Raw genomic sequence first — 18,673 nt, 5'->3', positions numbered from 1 at the left:
TTGTACAAAAAGTATTACAAAAATAGTATATTATCTATAATACAAAGTAGAATGATGTCTGTCCGTCTGCTTGTCAGTCTGTATATCAGAAGCTTAATATCTCAGTAATCACTGAACCTATTGGGCTCTACTCTTCATGGAATATACCTAATAGTCCTGTGATGGTATTTTGCTATTTTCTTTGGGGGAGGGACACTTAAAGCTTTTTATTTTCTACTAGGATTAGAGGCTTCGCCCCTAGCCTCTAGAGGCTTCGTCCCCTTTTTTATAGAATCGTTTGTTGGAAATTTGTCCAAAAAAAATATAAAAAAAGATTGTGCTTATTTTTTTCATTTAGGCTTCGCCCCAGGGTGTGGTGGGGGTTCCCCCACCCCGCTGATTTGCATTAGTTTACAAAAATAAATTGAGGGGTGGTTGATTTTTTTTGGGGGGTGGGTTTCCCACACTTAAGAAAATAGCCTAAAACTACCACAGGACCAGTAGATATATTCCCTGAAGATTAGAACCCAATCTGTTCAGCGGTTACCAAGATCTTAAGCGTTAGACAGACAGGCATTGATTTACTTTGTATTAAAGACTAGTATTTTCTGAGATCTTTAGCAATAGACAAAATAACCCTATATCCTATTATATGTTTATCCTTTAAATCCTTTTTTTCTGTAACAAAGAATCTCGCTAACTGCTGAACCGACATGATCTTTGTGAGGTTGTAGGCTATTTTCTCTGTCCTTCCATATCCCTTCAAGAACCTGTATTCAAAATGGTAGAAAAATAGCCTAAAACCATCTCGGTAACTGTGTGAAGTAGTTATGAAAATCTTAAGCATCAGATAAAAAACTTACTACTTTATTTAATAGAATATACTTAGTACGTAATAACAGGATGTATGTCTCTCTGTCAGTTTGTTTGCACCGAAGGTTCTCGCTAACCGCTAAACCGATATGGTTCTCCTTTACAGGGTAGCTTCTCATAGGTCCTGGGAGAGGGTACAACCACCCTCCCAAGAGAAATTACTCTTAGAAAAAAATCACCACCCACCACCCTTCCCCTATTTTTTCTTTCTTTTTAAAATTTAAATCAGAAATGGGGGTGATCTACTCCCCCCTCCCTCACTAAAAAATTTATTAGCGAAGCTACTCTATAATCACTTTGTCAGTCTGTTTTGCTATCGGAGAAACGCGATTTTCTCGGCTCCTGTTTTTTGATTGAATAAGTTCACATTCTACATATTTTCATTGAGATTTGCCTTTTGGTTGGGGGGCTAGATCTATTCCTAGATTTTCTTTTTTTCATGGTTTTCTCGACTTCTATTCAAGATAGACGGCTGAAATTTGCAGGGAATAAATAAATTCACATTCTACATATTTTCAAAAAGTTTCTTTAAGGTTTGTCTATTTGTTGCAGTGCTAGATCGATTCCTAGATGTATAGGTTTTTGTGATTTTCTCTACTCATATTCCTGATAGACGGTTGTAATTTTCAGGGATTGTATTAGTTTTCATTCTTAATGCTTCCACTAAATTTCATTGAGATTGGTTGGGGGGCTGAATTTATTCCTAGATTTTCACGTTATTATTTATTTGTAAAAGGTTTTGTGATTTATTTAAATAAGTAAAATGCTTATTTTTTACGACACTACTCTATAGTTTATATAGTTCCTAGATTTCCATCCATAACTTTTGAGCTTCGCTACTTAAGGATGTTGTCATCCTTGTTTTTTACTTTTTATTTTTAAATAAAAAAAATGTGTTTTTGAATTCAACTCCCCCCCCTAATCAAGTTCCTCTATTCCTCTAGAGGCCTCTAAGGGCGTAGTCGTTGGTCCTTATAATAGGATATACTTTGTACATAATAACAGGATGTCTGTTTGTTTGAACCAAAGAATCTCGCTAACCACGGAACCGATATGGTTCTCCTTAACAGGATAGCTTCTCATAGGTTTTTGGAAGTTTTATAACTATTTTGGGGAAGAGTATCACCATCCACCCTCCCAAGAGAAATTGACTTTAGAAAAAAAACTACCTCCTCCCCCAAAAAATGAATTTTAATTGCTCACTGATTTTAAGTTAATTTTTTACAGATATCTATAAATAACTTTTGTTGTCATCCATGTTTTTTTTATTGAATTCAACTCTCCCCTCCTCAAGTGCCCCTAGAGGCCTTTAGGAGCGTAGACGCTAGTTCTTTTAAATAGAGTAATAGGATATCTTGTGTCTGTCAGTTCGCTATGGTTCTCCTTTACAGATAGCTGCTAGTAGACTTAAATGTATTGATAATAGGTAACTAGGAAATTATTTAACTTATTTTTATTAGGAATGTACGTTTTTGTACGTTTTTTTTACTTTTTTTATGTACGTAACGTTTTTTTTTGTGTACGTTAAGTACGTTTTTTATTTTCAAAATTGGCTGGCCAGTCTGGAATTGTTCCTTATATACCTATGTTAAATTACAAAAAAAATAAATGAGATATTTCTTATGAAAGCAGAATTAGATTTTTATTTAAAAAATTGATTTCAATAGGTCAGATTAATGCCTTTTTATATTAGAACGCTTTTTAAAAAAGAATGGAACGAAACTTTAATTTAATTACTGGTAGAACAAATATATAAGTCTGCAGCAAATTTATAAGTCTACTTTCTGCTTTTAAAAATTACTTAAAATGTTCATTTCGGAAACAAATCAATGTCATTTTAATTTTAATTTTTACGTTTTCCTTATGTAAAAAGAATTTTCAACATTCATATTGTCTATCAAAAATATTTGATATTTGATTTTGCCTAGTTCTCCATCTTTTTACTCGCTTGTTAAATATGATGTAAAAGAAGGGATGCAGGGATACGATAATGGACTATAGATTAATCTCCCCACCTCAAATTCATATGTATAATCTATTTTAAGAAGCTGTTAAATATTGGGGGGAAGACTGTTTTGAAAATTAAATTAACCATTCTCCCCTGGTCAAATATGATAGTAAAAGATGTGAATTGATTAAATTCCAGGATCTCTGTAAGGCGCAACTCAAAAAAATACACACATAGCAAACGGCGCGCTTAAAAGAAAAGCTACTGTGCAACTTATGAAGCTAACCTGAAGATTCGAGGCCAAGAATAATGAGGATTACTAAACCAAGGAATATTAAAAGTATACACTAGAATCGTGAAAAATACATATTTTTATGGCGCTTTTTTTACCCAGCGCAATGTTTAAGTGTGATCTCTGTAAATAGAAGATATTTGCATACTGCAATTCAGCAGTTAAAAATTTGCAGCGCGTCCAAACTTTGCCAATACTATTCATTCATCCCCCCCGCCTCGCCCACATTTTTTTCTGCCATCAAACAATCCCCCTCTTCCTCCCTCTTTTTTAGGTGTTTCTACTTTACATACAAAAATAATAAATCAGTAATTTAATGAAGAAGATTTGAATGCAAAATTATTGGTATTAGTTGTGTTTTCTTACTTGTAGAAATAGGTAGATATACTCCTATTGACTTTTGGTTAACGAAGTTTAAACAGGAGTGCTGACTAGACTATATAAGTTTGAAGGAATTTTAATTAATATAATAGATTTGAAATCTGCATAAAATTTTAAGGGTTTTTTATAAAATTCGTTTTTTATATAATTCTTTATTTAAAGGCGCAAATACGATTTAAGTTAATTAATTTTGACATCTGTGATTGGTGGATTGAAAACTATCTGCGCTCTTATTGGAGAAGCTTAAGTGTCGTACATCATTCAACCAATTAGAGCGCGGGTAGGTTTCAATCTAGCTTTCCTATTGGTCAAAATAAATTAACTTAAATCGTATTTGCGCCGTTAAATAAAGAATTAAATAAAAAACGAATTTAATAAAAAAACCCTTAAAATTGTATGCAGATTTCAAATCTATTATATTAATTAAAATTCCTTCAAACTTATATAGTCTAGTGCTGACACTTTCAACGTCATTTATCCAAAATTTTGTCTCGCATCAATTTTCATGACAATATTTTGTTTTTGCTATATTTATAAATCATCTTGGTAAAGGATATTATTTCTTACAGAACTTTCATGATTCCATATGTACTATAAATATGCAGATAACTGCATGAATACTCTTCGTGAAACTACCCCTTTTCGTGCTTTTCTTTCCTTTTTGGCTTCCTATATGTGCGAATTTTAATATTTGCAACTTTTTGAATACTGTAGTTACGTTTGTTAATAATATTTAATGTATTGTAGAAACACTCACCCCCCCCCCCCCCCTTCCATTCCCTTTATTTCCCTATGCCTTTGTTAAAATAGAATTAGATATTTCACATTATTAAAAACAATGATGATTACATACACAACTGTATAGCTAAGCTAAGAAACAAAATTTTAACTTTCTAAAAAAAAGTGCCACATGAAACTTGGATCTCAACACGCCTTAACTGCTTGCCTAACTTTTAAATTGCATATAAGATTTGTTGTGTATGTTGTCATCCTTGTTGAATTTTGAGCTTTTTACTGTATTTTTTACATGTTACTAATATAGTACTAAAATATTTAATAATTAAGGGGCGGAGAGGAATATAGCAGATAAATATATACTGATCAACAATTACAGAATTTTACAGACTAAAAATTGGGATAAAGTTAAACTTATCTGCCATTGTCCTATCCAATATCCTTGAAAACAACCTCATTATATGCAATTTATATTAAATTTCCTAAATTTTAGAATCTTTATCAACATTAACATTATATTGGCTTTTTAATCTTATAACTTATAAATCCGATAAGGAAATCTAACTTAAACTAGCAGTTTTTTTTTATAATAACAAAGATTTTTTTGTACTAGGACAATTATGCCTATTAAAATTGCAGCAAATAAAGTAGAATTTTGGTGAAAACCAAACAGAAACAAAGTATTCAGTATTTTAGATAAATTTCAAATTCAAAAAAGGTAATTTTTAATTGCACTTGGACAATTATCATAAATAGAGTTGCTGCGCTACTAGTAAATTGCTTTGTTAAAATAAAAAATTATCTTATGTACAATACATAACATCAATAAATAATACCTACTAACTTTGTATTGTGATAAAATCACCAAACCTGGCTTTTATAAAGAATTTTTTTTTGTATCTTGTTAAACAAGAATCTTTTTAATATTTGCTTTTAACATTTCAAGCTTTATATTATTTTCTATTTTGTATTCTTTTATTTGAAGATACTTATAAATTAGTTTTCTGATGGATTAAGATATTAGTTTTTTGTTTAACTTTAAAGTAGCTTCATACTTAGGTAATTTTTAATTTTCTATGAGAAATTAAACCATTACATAACATCTTGATTTAGAATAAAGTAGGATTTCAGCCATTTTGCAATTTTCAACCTTTTTCACACTTTTCAAACTAGCTCTAGAGCAATGAATAGCACAATAATGGTATATAATTTATATTTAAAATCAGAGCTGATAACCAACCCATTGGTATTTTCACCTTTTTACTTTTACTACAAGTAAAGCAATGAAAAAGGACGTTTCTTTTTGCGCATCATTGAGGATGATTTGATGATATTTCAAGAGATAAATAGGTATAGAAATATTTTCAAAAATTTAACAGATATAAGGCTTGCTTTTTTTCTTAAATCTGCAAAAGTTTTTCTGAGAAACTAATCAAAATACAGCCTTAACTGTGGGGTTCAAGGTAGAAATAAAAAGATAAATAAATATTTTTGAAAGCTATATTGAGATAGAAAGAATAGAGAGCAGGGATGCAAATACAATAATTTATGTTTCTGTTGTTCTCAGATGCACACAATATTATTTAACCTTCAAATTCAAACATTTAGAAAAAAAACTTTTCCACTCAGATGGAGAGGGTTGGGGGGGAGAATAAAGTAGGGTTGGGCCGGATATCCGGCCATTTTCAATATGCGGCCGGATACCGGATATTGAAACTATCCGGCCGGATATCCGGCTCTATAATTTTTTATACTTTACACCAAAAACCTCTGATTTTTAAAATTTTAAATGGCTATAATTTTCTTATTATTGAAGCTAGAAGAACATTTTTTCTGAACAAGTTTAACTTTATGTAAATTTATATAAGATTTCTGAAGAAATTTTTTTTTTGCTACTTTAGTATCTGGTAATTTTGCCGGTTATCCGGCCGGATATCCGGTAATTTGTCCGGATATCCGGTCGGTTACCGGATATCCGGCGTTTGAAATCAGCCGGATATCCGGTATCCGGCCAAAAAAGTATCCGGCCCAACCCTAGAATAAAGTATACTCAAAGCCCTAAGGGATGTCCAGACCTAAAGTTTAACATATAATTTACCCAATTCAAAGTAAAAAATTTGAAAGTAGACAACAAAATGTGAAAATTCAAAAGTAACAACTTTTTTTTATGCAGATTTACACTTTTGATGTATGCAATTATACATTGTAAATGAAATACTAATTTAACTCAGTTCTCTTGCATTTAGATTTATGATTCATTTCATGTGATGAAATTGAAACTTTATAAAGATGGCTCTCTGATTTTTATGTTAAACAAACTGTAACCAAATAAGATATTTATTGAACTTCTTATTTTTTAAATGATAATTACCAAAGGACACATTTTAAATAAAAATTTGAGTTTGCTCCTACCTTCCCCTTGAATTTATATCCAAAGTTTGATTTAGATTAACAAAATTACTCAATTCTAAATACATCAGTCAAAACTTATTACAACTAGTCAAATATTTTAAAGTTAATGAAATCTTAATTTTACTTTTTCTATTTTTTTGCTTTCTTGGAACAATGACAATTCTTAATTTAACAAAGTATAAAAAGTTTCTTGATTTTGTACATATTTTAAATACTTATCCCTAAATTTATTTCCTTTTTTTCATACCCACACATTATTGTTCATAAAATGCTTATTTCATATTTTAATATATGTCTAAGCCCTGTCTATGTTCCTGGTTTTTACAAACTTTTTAAGCTTGTTCAGTTTGGTTGATATTGGGATTTGTGGATAGCAAGAAATAATCCAATTTCTCTTTTCCATCACTTTTATTTGATTGAAACATGAAGGAAGAAAAACATATGAGAGGATAAGACCATATGTAGATAGAGGACCAGGGGTGTAGCAAGTATTTATCTCTGGGGTTCATAAAATGTGTAAAAGTGTGTACTGAAAAAATGTCCCCATATCTCAATTATCTCCCCAAAATAATTCACATTTTACACATCCTTTTGGAAATATTTTCATTAATGAAATGATCTGAATAATTTTTTTTCAGTGGTATACACAAATATAACCATTAAGTTTGACAGACACTAACATTTGGCAAATAGGTAAATTTTCTGCAAACCACTATTTTATATGTCTTCTGGATCATTTTAATTTTGAAAAAAAATTGTTAATGGTGATTTCTAGGTTTTATCATATATACCAAGTTATTAGTTTGTGCTTTCTTAAAAACACCCATTGTATCCCCACTTATTCCAGTCTTGAGTGAAGTGGACACATTTTCAACATTTCCATTTGTTTTTATAGGGAATAATCCTCATTAAGTTTCAACATAAAATCTACATCCACTTTAGTTTGAGAGTGTGTTTGTGTTGAGGCAATATGCTTTTTCAAACATTGCACACTGGTCCGAAAACGGAGATTTGGGTCAACAATTCGTTTTTAGCCGTTTTTTGGCCGATTTCGATGCCCAATACGGCAAATTGGGGGTTTTAGGGGTCAGGGAGTCCATTTATGAGAAAAAAATATATGACCTCGAAGGTCAAAGACCTTTAAAATGACCTGTAAAGTCTGATTTTGCCGTTCTCTTGGTTTTATTGGACATTTAGGGGGGAAAGGAGGTGTCCAATCAAGGCGAGACTGGAATACGTTTTTATAGGGGATTGCATTAGCTAAATTTCATGTGAAGTAAAATTTTTTGTAAGATAAACTGGTTTTGCACCAGCTGAATTTCAAATTTTTGCCTTTATTTATAGTTTTAGCCTATTTATATAAATATATATAAATACATATATATATATATTATATTATTAAGACATACTTTTAAAAAAGAATTTATTTGATACTTTAAAGTCTTGCAAATTGTAATTTTTAATTAATGAAATATTTAAAATTATTAAAGCCCCAAAAATGTGTTTATGTTTAAATAGAAGCAGACGAACACACACACGAACGCACACACACGAACACATAGTTTCGACCAATCAGAGGCAAGAGATTTTTCTTAATTGTCCAATGAGAACTCAGTATTTTGGCTTCGACCAATAAGAGACAAGGACCTTTGTTTCGACCAATCAGAGGCGAGATTGGCTACGCTAGATTGTGTAGGCAGAAGATTGAATTAATATATGTATGTTTTACGACATGTATATTATTTTTTTTCATAATGCACAAAACGAACAAAATCGGATGCCATATATATCGTGAAATATGAAGCTAATTACAATATCAACAAATTCTCTTTAATAAACATGCGGGAAACTCGGAGAGCACTCAATAAGAAAATTTTGCCAAACTTACCCTTATCTTATAAACTGAGAAAAAAAAACACATTTTTGCATTTTGTACCATTTTTTATGTTATAAATAATTTTTGAACTTATATAGGACTTTTTTTAGTTGGACAATTTCCAACATGTGGATATTTGATTTTATCAGATTTAAGCAAGTATAGCCAATTTAACGATGTCAATAATACGTTCTTAGATTTTAGAGTTCTGCAGCTTTGGCCCTAAATTATTTCAAAAAACATATTATCGACATGGGTTGATATTTAAAATATAGGTGGCCCAGGATGTCTTTGAAGGCTGGCAGGTCAACTTTTGTCTAAATTGATGGGTAGGAAAAATTGAATTGTTGACCCCTCCAGACCAGTGTGCATTGGATATAAAGACACTAACCCATATGATTCCTTTAAGCTTGGACTAATAATGAAATACTAAATTCTCTAAGTAAACAGTTGAATCAATTTATTAGATTTAAAAAAGGTTTTTCCTTGAAATGCTTTGAAATTCTTAACTTTAAAAAATAAAATTATGTTGACCAAAAATAATTAAGAATTAAAGCGGGAAAAGGAAAATATATTTGTGACTTTAAACATAGCATATTATTCATTCAGTCATTTATTGCAGAAAAAATTCCCCCTCCCCCTCTTGACAATTACAAACATAAGTAGGTAATGTTTGGATGTAATGACTTTCTTCTTATTATTATTGCAAATTACCCGAGATTTATTCATAAGAAACAAACATTATTGAATAACTTTAGATTTTTTTAAATAGATGGCATTAAAGGATTTAAAATCTTAAATTTGTCTTCAGATACGATATTTAAAGTACAAAAGCCCTGCAGGCATTGAAATGTATATTATTTCAAGTTAAAGTTTATGAAATGTGCATACACATATATATATTGTTGGTTACTGTTCTGTTCTGCTTGCCAATGCATATGTATTGTGTACTATCTTACAACTAAACTATATATTAGAGTTCTTACATTACAGCTTTCTTTTTAAATAAGAAGCATAAAGTTTTCTGCCATGTTAGAATTATATCAAAATTACATTATACCTCTATTTACTTTTTAAACAATAGTCAGGAGAGTACCTAGCTTCTTTTAAGTTTGTTAAAATAGTAGAGCTGCCAATACTTGCATGAAGTGTTAGTATGTGTGTTTCTTATTTGTTGTAATGTATGAACAATGACAACTTTGCAGTCTGAATTGATTGTATTCTGTGAACCTTCTATTGCAAACCTCATACATCTTCAATATTCAGTCCCTTCAAAAATCAAGAATCAAAGCAATTATTTTATTCTGGTATATAACTAATTAATTTCCAATTTGAAAGAGGTTATATTTATGTTTATAGAACTGAACTTTACATTGGATGTTTTTTTTAAACCATCATAATATCTACCTATCATAACTCTACTATTTATAATTAGAAAAAAAACCCTGCTTTGCAATTGAGCAACTATAAAAAGAGCTTTTAATATATTTTAGCAAATTTTTTTCATCCTGTAGTGATTTTTTGGTTTTTGGTTAAAAGATTCACTAAAAGTTAAGAGGTAGAAATTTATATTCTTTTCTATCTAAGAAATGTGGTGAAGTGACGTATGCTGTGCAAAAATAATGTTGTGGTAGCATATGAGTGAATGTATAGAAGTGACTGCAGGGCGTGTAGTTTAGTGAAGGGGGGGGGGGGGGGGCAAGTCTAATTGAGTGTCTATCATTTAATATTCAAATACTCGGTATGTGTGTACACTATCCTTTACATAACTTTAGTTCTTACCTCCTTACCTCTTAATATTTTTGGTTAGTATAATAAAAAAAAGTGGATGCTTTGCATACCCATTGGAGTAATAATGTGCACGCACCTGGATGAATTTATACATCAGCACTCTCTCAAGTTTACTCAACTCTTCAAGTTTAAATACTTTTACTTCCAAAGTTTTTGTAAAACTAAACAGTTCTTCTTGTGTTGTTGTTTGCTGTTTGCATTCTGCAGGAGGCAGCCAACATTTTTGCACAGTTTTTTGCAACAACAAAGTGCTTTCACAAAACAAAATTTCTCATAATAATGATAAATTTTATCAAAGAAACTTGAAGTTTCTCAATGAAATATTTTTTGAGAATTATATTAATGGAGAATTCTTTAATTTCTCAAATATTCTTAAACTTATATTAAGTCTTCTATTACTAGCTATAAAGCAGCTTTCATTCAAAAGCTTAACTTATTAATCTCTTCAGTTATTTACTTTTTTGCTTCAAATTGTTAGACAACAAATGTGTATATTTTTAAAAAAAGATTCTTTATTACAAATACTTAAAAAATTAAAAGACTTTCGATGTTTTGTGTGAGCACTTTTCCTCTTAGTTGATATTATATATTGGATCATATCTTAAGCAAAAAGATGGCTTAATACAATAAAAACACTTATTGTAAATCAAAACATGTTACTAAAATGCTATAGTATTAATTTAGAGGACTAGTGTGTTTTTCTCTTGATAAAGGGTGGCAAGGGCAGATAGTTCTTTGAAAGAAAAGAATTAATGTACACTTTTTGAAGAAGCCTACAAATCTGAAAGATAAAAATAAACATTAACCTAAACTTGCAATTAATAGCAGTGATAAATGTGGTGAAAAATCTATCTAAAACAATTGTTTTACTTATTGAATATGAATTCCTCTTATTTTTTCCTAAATTTCTATTCAACCTACATACCAAACCAACCGACCTTGGCAAATATAATACAAAGATGTAACTCAATTTATCCTGGGTTATGCCTTGAATATGCACAACATTTTAAATGCACAAATATTGAGGACATTTTATTTTAAGAATACCTCATTGTGTAATAGCTTACAACATAGCTTTACATAAAATATTGCTGAATAGAAATTCTTGAAGTGGTTAATTGTAATATCTTGTGATTTATATAAGTTAATGATATTAAAGTACAATGAATGGAAAATTGAGGTTAAAAAATATAAAGTTAGAATGAATGATAAAGAAGATAGAAACAGAAGATAGGTAGATGGAATGAAATGTGAAGAGGAACAGAGATGGGTATTCCATACATTCAAATAAGACTTTGAATAGTAAAGGATATGGTTGTTGAATATAAGAAATGGGACTGGATTCAATTAAAAGAGTATTCCCATAGGTTGAACAATTGTAGTGTATTTTCCACTTCTACAAATTGTTATATAAACATGCTACGTCAATTGTGACTATTTTTTGGTTGGTTAAAACTAGCAGTCTACAAATTTTTGAACCCATAATTCTATTCTACAGAGATAATTATCAATTTAGAATATGAGTCTGTATCTATGAATGTGAAGGTAGGGAAAAATAATGTAAATTGCATGGGCAGGTAGCAATAGATGGGAGATGCAGGGAGGGAAGAACATTATAAAAAATAATTGTACAAATAGCATTATTGACCATTAATGAGAATAGAATATTAAAAAGGATGGAAAGCAAATATGTAATTTAAAAATGTCAGTTACTAAAGATAATTTAATAATTTTCTTTAAGCAAAATAATCTATCTTTGAGTTATTTGTTATGGAGAATACCTGTTTGTGTTTAAATGATATGGGAGATGGTTGGATGCAAACATTTTATTTTTATTGCTTGACAACAGAGAAATACAGTGTTTACATCTACCTTAACTTTTAATATGATTTAACACACTTTTGTAAAAAATATTATTAGAATACAATAGGTTGTCGCACCGAGGCTCACTTTGCACTTTTAATCAACTGAAAAAATTTAAGTATTTCCTCAAGGTATTATTTGAAGTGTTTCATTTAATACATAAAGGAATTTTTGGTACTTGCTTACATGTGGTAGACTGGAGCACCGAACCCCCCCCCCCCCCGCTTAGTTTTGACAAAAATCAAAAATAAGGGGGGGGGGTAGTTTTTTAATGTCTGGAAAACGGCAAGGAGGAAAAGTGCTCAGCAAGGCAAAGACTTAACCCCCCCCCTTAATTTTGAAGAAAATCAAAAATAAGGGGGGGTAGTTTTTTCACTGTACAACACGCCAGAAAGTTGAGTGAGGTAAATCAAGTAAATCCAGTATACCAGAGGGGAAACCTTATTACAGGGATATTCATGTTTTGGGGCATAATTTCCTTATTTATTGACTTTGGCCAGTAAAAGGTTTTAATTTTGCGCAAATTTATTTGGTATACTGGATTTACTTGATTTACCTCACTCAACTTTCTGGCGTGTTGTACAGTGAAAAAACTACCCCCCCCCTTATTTTTGATTTTCTTCAAAATTAAGGGGGGGGTTAAAAACTACCCCCCCCTTATTTTTGATTTTTGTCAAAACTAAGCGGGGGGTTAAAAAACTACCCCCCCCTTATTTTTGATTTTTGTCAAAACTAAGCGGGGGGGGGGGGGGGGGGGGTTCGGTGCTCCGGTCTTCACATGTAAGCAAGCACCGAATTTTTTTTTCAGATTTGCCAAAGGCTTTTGATGGAATTCATTTCGATATCTAATTACCAAACTATAATATCATTTACTTTAATTTTTGTGTATCCATGTTAACCTATCATATACAAAGCTATATTCTTTGTATTTGTAGGGTAACAATAATAAAAATATTCAAGAGGCTTGATCGTTTTTAATCTTGGCAAATTTATTTTTATTTGTAAGTGTCAGTGTATATTTATGTGTTATGATATTTGTGTGAGTGGGTGTGTGTGTTTGTGGGTATGTGGGTGTGTGTGAGAGGTGCATAAGTTTATTATTCTGTGTGTGTACTGACAATGAACAATGAATACATATCCATTTACACAAAAAATGCAGATCTGCATGGAATAATGATAGCATCTAAGAAAGTACAGTTAATTGAAAACGAAAGAGTAAATAAAGTTAAGAAAATTTCCTACCCATAAGCTAGGAAAGATAGAATATCATCCAAAGATTTAATTGGTCATCTCAATTTCCCTGTTAGAATTTGCATGAATGTTGTAATTACCAATGAAATGATGAAGCCTTAAGAAGTATTACAATTTTTCTATCTAATGCACATTAGAATTTTTACATCTAACCTTATATTTACAGTCTTTTATACCAGTTTTATTTGCAGGAAGTAAAAGCTAGAATAAATGTCACCCTGGTTTAGTAACGAACATAATTGTCCTTGTTTAACCATTTAACATAAGTGGGGGTGGGGCTTTTAATGCAACCATCTCGTAATCAGTGAGCAAATGGCACAATTCGAATTTCCATCTGAAATTTTCCTTGGTAGGTCTATTTTCCCTAAATCGAACAATAAGTAGGAAAAGTAACGGCTAACGGCTGGCGGTTCAGCCGTTTTGCCATTTTTTTGGATATCTATATTGCAAATTAGTCACGAAACCTATCTCCACATAATACTCTTTTCCACTCCAAAACGCTATTAAACGGTTCTAGACGGTAGCTGTTGGTACTAGAAGTTTTTAAAATGGTTATTGCTATCATTTAACATGAATTAAACCAAAAATATGTTTTTAAAAGTTGATTCCTACGTAATTAATGATGAATTTACCCTGAAAATAGGCAAAAAAAACGGCTAAACGGCTGAGCTGCCAGCCGTTACTTTTCCAACTTTTTGTTCGATTTAGGGAAAATAGATCTACCAAGGATTACTTATGCAAAAAATCAGATCAAATTCGAATTCTAAGTGCCATTTGCTCACTGATTACGAGATGGTTAAATTAACCCCCCCCCCCCCACCCTTTTTTTTAAATGTAATCCCTTTTCCTTTTTTTCAAATTGTATTTTGTTTTGTAAATAAAAGATTCAAATCTTTTTTTATCTCTTAATGTTAGTTTAGTAGATTCCTAAAATTCATAGATATGCACATAATATAGCAAATTATTAATCAAAACATTTCTTTCTATCTTAAATATATGCGAATATTTTTAATATCTTGAGTATGCTGCCATAATTGTAAAAAATGCAAAAGCCTAAAATTTCTGGTTCTTTGAGTTTTCAAACCATGACAAAAATATTTATGATATTATATAATAATATTTATAATGTGATTTTTTATATTTTGAAGTTTTTTACTATTATAACAATGAATTTTGTAGATTTAAATTTTTCTTGGTAAAATATTTGGAAATTGTTATTTTACCTACTTATTTTGTTTTTGAAAATCTAAATTGTTTCAAAAGTTTTATTAAAATAACAAAACTTTATTTAAAGTTTAAATATAAGTTTTAAAGTTTGTCTAAAAATCTTAAAGTTAATAAATAGTATATTATAATATTTCTAAAGCTATTGCTTAAAACTGCCATTTTAAAACTATTTTCTTTACATTTTGTCATTTTTATCAATAATCTTGCCAAAAAGTTGTGAATCAACAAAAATATAAATAATAGTTATTCCTCGCATCGTATTATAACAGCTTTCCGCATATAAAATTTACAATTAGAAGATTAAAACAAGTTTGTTAGCCCCGAGATGCCTTAGGCACGGGCTAAAAAAATTGGTTTTAATCTTATGGTTGTAAATATCTATATTCGTAGAAAACTGGATGTAATACGATGCTAGACTTAGTTTTTTTTTCGTATGGATGAGAACCGGTTCTAATCCACTGGATTTTTTCGGCTTTAAATAAATAAAGGAAATTTTAGCAAACCATTTTTGTAAAGTTCTAGCTTTTAACATGATTTTAATACACTACTAAAAATAACTGGAAAGTTACTTAAACTACTTATAACAAAAATGACATTTAATCAAACACACATTATAATTTTGATATTCTATTCTGTTGAATAATTTAGATTTTATCATTATTGATATTTGATTTAATTTGATAATGTGATTATGTTGTTTATTTAGCCTAAATTAGGTTAAATTATTAATTTTCAACAGAGGGTGGGAGTCCATTATTCTGATTAACAATTGGTAGAACAGGCGGATTATGTGTCATTGACAGTTGTCCGCGAAAATGTAAATGGTTAATTGTAGTTTTATTCAGGCAAGGTGGGGACTGTAAATTACTTTGAAACCTAAAGATTTTAACTACATTAACTACAATAATTTTAATCTACAGAAGGGGATGTCATCATGCATGGGGATGTTGATCAATTTATCCACCACCATTGTCTTATCCCTTAAGATCCCTGAGTTTTCATTTCTTGTTTGTTGACCTCGAAGGGCCACAGGTTATTTGTTTTACTATTTACGTTTCTTTGGACAATTACTAAACAAACATTGTTTAGGTATTAAATTTATTCTTTATCTGTCCGTTTCTATTAATTTTTTTCCTCATAATAATCTGATTTCCCTCTGTTGTATTTATTAGGCCTAGATATTCTAATTGTATATTTAATATGCTAACTTAATTTACTTTAATTAACCCCAAACATGTATTTATAATTATTTTAACTGGATCAAGTACCTTATATGTCAACGTGAATGTTGGTTCCGATATGGTATCTTTATCGTGCTGTTACCAAGGTAAAAGTAGGTTGCGGGTAAAATCCGGAAAGATGTGTGTTTTAAGGCTTAAAAATAGTAGTAGGACGATAATATTCACTAAATATGTGTATTTCTTATTAAAAAGAACTATAAACCAAAAAAAATTAAAAAGTTAACATAAATTTTTTTCGTTTTACTACTGTTTTTAACTTAAAACACACAAACTTTACGGATTTTACCCGCAACCTACTTTTCCCTTTGTCGTTTTGCAGAAGTGTTTTCTGATTGTTGTAACTTTAACAAATTGCCATTAACTTTTTTTAATAAAAAGGTGATGGGCTTCTAATTTTCAAATCCGTCCATAAATAAGGAAATCATGATTTATGGTTTTGAAATATTGATATTTAAGTGACTTGATCCTATAAACTAGATGTATTATTAACATTAACTTACTGAGCTTAGCGAAATATATGATATCAAAACTAGGTTTTTGTGGTATTTCTTTGTTGGTAGCGCGAGGCTATTATACAAGAATTATACGTAGGTCAGCCGTCTGTTAATACCTTTTTGTATGGTATGATAATCCTATTCATTTGATTTTTGGAATGATGATTCTAAGGAGAACAATGTTCTATATTAAAAGCGAAGCATCTCTATGATATATTCCTAAAAATAACAGTTTGTCCATATATAGTAACCTGTATATGTGTATGTTATGCTTATAAAGTTCTAATTCGTTTGTCTTTACTTCTAATATTTAATCTTTACTCTAATGGTTGTTGTCATTCTTGTTTATTATTTATTCCTAAGCTTTAATGATTATCTGTTTTTATCAATGGTAAATTATTTTATTGAATGTAAACACAACTAATCAAAAAAGACAAAATTTAGCCATCATGAGATTGACATTAGTTTGAACAAAACTTAATAAAATATATAGAAAAATTATGACATTTTTAAGTATTATAAAACTCTACGTATTATTATACAATCTTAAATATCAACTTCGCATTGAAGGTTTAAAAGAACATTGAATTTATTTTATTGGTTAAGTATATAAAAGTATTGAGAAAGTGAACGTTACATTTCAAGGCTTATTCTCAAACAAAGAAATAAATGAAAAGCATAACCCAATCGGACCAGCAATTTCTGAGAACTTAAGTGTCAAACGAAAGAACCCTACATTAAAAATTGTGGTGTAGACTTTTTAACTAATTATCAAATGCTTTGCTTAAATCAGTGACACTTATAACCATTTAAATTTTATGTGCACGTGCAGAAATTTCAATATTTCATTAAGAAAAGTGGTAATGGCTGTCTATACACCTTCCTGCCATTTCTCCAATTTCGTAATTGACACTAGTTTGGTGCTTTTATTCATTCATATTTCTTGGCCTCCCCGGGGCTCTTCTAACCTTAACTTAACCTAACCAAAATTAGTTTCAAAAATGTTGTGGTCCAATAAAGTGATACTCGTAGCTGGCTAAAATAATAAGATACTCCATCCCCTCCCCTCATAATGGATGAACGAACTGACCAATAAATGAGGTCCATAATAGGAACCTAAATTGACGACACATTTTCTCCTGTCAATATATCCACGTATTCTATATCCATTGTGAACAAGTGTTTATGGCTTTTTTTTCACTCTTGTAGCTAATACAAAGTCTACTTGCTTATTTCTTTATCTCTATTGCATTTCTCTGATATCTTACTACTTTGCAGTATCGATATATGCAACTTTACAATAATCTCTAACATACTAAGGTCGTAATTAAGGGAGGTTTTGGGGTGCATCACCCCCTCCCCCCCCCCCAAACTTACAAAAATTAAAAATTATCATTTTTTTTACAGTATGAAACGATAAATGCAACTTTTTAATCTTACATACAAAGTTTAATGATGGTTAAGAGGAAATACTCCACCCCCCTCCCAGGGTAAGGGGTGGAACTTATTGATATTGTGTATTACGGGTATTTTTACGTTTTTTGTTTGTTTCTAAGTTGAGAAAACCCTTGTCCATTCTTCAAAAATAAGGGGGCTAATTGCTCAATAGGCACCTTGTGATTAAAAATTTTAATTATTCCCTTACTCTAATCCATAGCATACAGTTCTATAAATCTTCAAAGAAACAACACAAAATTCAAACAATAAAAGAAAGTGTATTTTATTTCAGAACAAAGTGCGTTCTTTTCTCCATTTTCGGAAGATTTCAGATAGGTCCTGGAATGGTTTTATGATATTTTGTTTAAATACAGAGTTTTCCTTTGAATACAGAGTTCCTAGATGCTAAGGACACATCCACTAGTGTATACACAAAGTCGTAGAAAAAAAACAATAGATAAACTAATCTCTCATTTTATTTGAGTAATAATCCCAAATCGCATTTGATCCAATGCCTTTCCAAGGTCTTAACTACCACTAAATCTATTTCAATTGAAAAGTATAATAACAAGGATGAAAAAATTAGTTCGTGCGAAAATCATAACTTTAAATAACTATAGAATGATATTTATATTTACAATGCTACGGATCTAAACTCCTTACATCTTTGACATTTAGGTAAGATAAAGATGATTCGCACGTATAAAACATCATTCAATTAAAGTAACAGGATGTCTGTCTGTATGTATCTTTGTAAATCTAGTACACCGCTGAACCGATATGGTTCGCCCTATTAGGTATGATTCCTTAAGTCTATGGAATGTTTATAACTTTTTATGGAAGGGTATTCATAGATAATGACAGATGTTACAG

General features: G+C 30.4%; 1 protein-coding gene and 1 long non-coding RNA gene across 2 annotated transcripts in view; both read left to right on the top strand.

Annotated features, from left to right (window-relative positions):
- The window catches only part of LOC145331385 (exostosin-2-like), a 37,861-nt gene extending 32,810 nt beyond the window's left edge, over positions 1 to 5,051 (top strand). The window contains exon 13 of the mRNA XM_080176009.1: positions 3,001 to 5,051. Coding sequence (XP_080032135.1) covers positions 3,001 to 3,009 — 9 coding nt within the window. The 3' untranslated portion in view covers positions 3,010 to 5,051. The remainder of the gene's footprint in view (positions 1 to 3,000) is intronic.
- A 9,730-nt stretch (positions 5,052 to 14,781) lies between these two features.
- On the top strand, positions 14,782 to 16,401 carry LOC145331384 (uncharacterized). Its single transcript, XR_013883717.1, has 2 exons — positions 14,782 to 15,892; positions 16,347 to 16,401. It is a non-coding gene; the product is annotated as an uncharacterized LOC145331384 (long non-coding RNA).
- Positions 16,402 to 18,673: the final 2,272 nt, after the last annotated feature.

The sequence above is a fragment of the Acartia tonsa genome, chromosome 11 (assembly GCF_053477335.1).
Source record: "Acartia tonsa isolate MP-2025a chromosome 11, ASM5347733v1, whole genome shotgun sequence".
In the NCBI taxonomy this organism is placed as follows: Eukaryota; Metazoa; Arthropoda; class Copepoda; order Calanoida; family Acartiidae; genus Acartia; species Acartia tonsa.
Note: the sequence above shows the minus strand (reverse complement) of the source record. Positions and strands in the feature narration are given on the sequence as shown.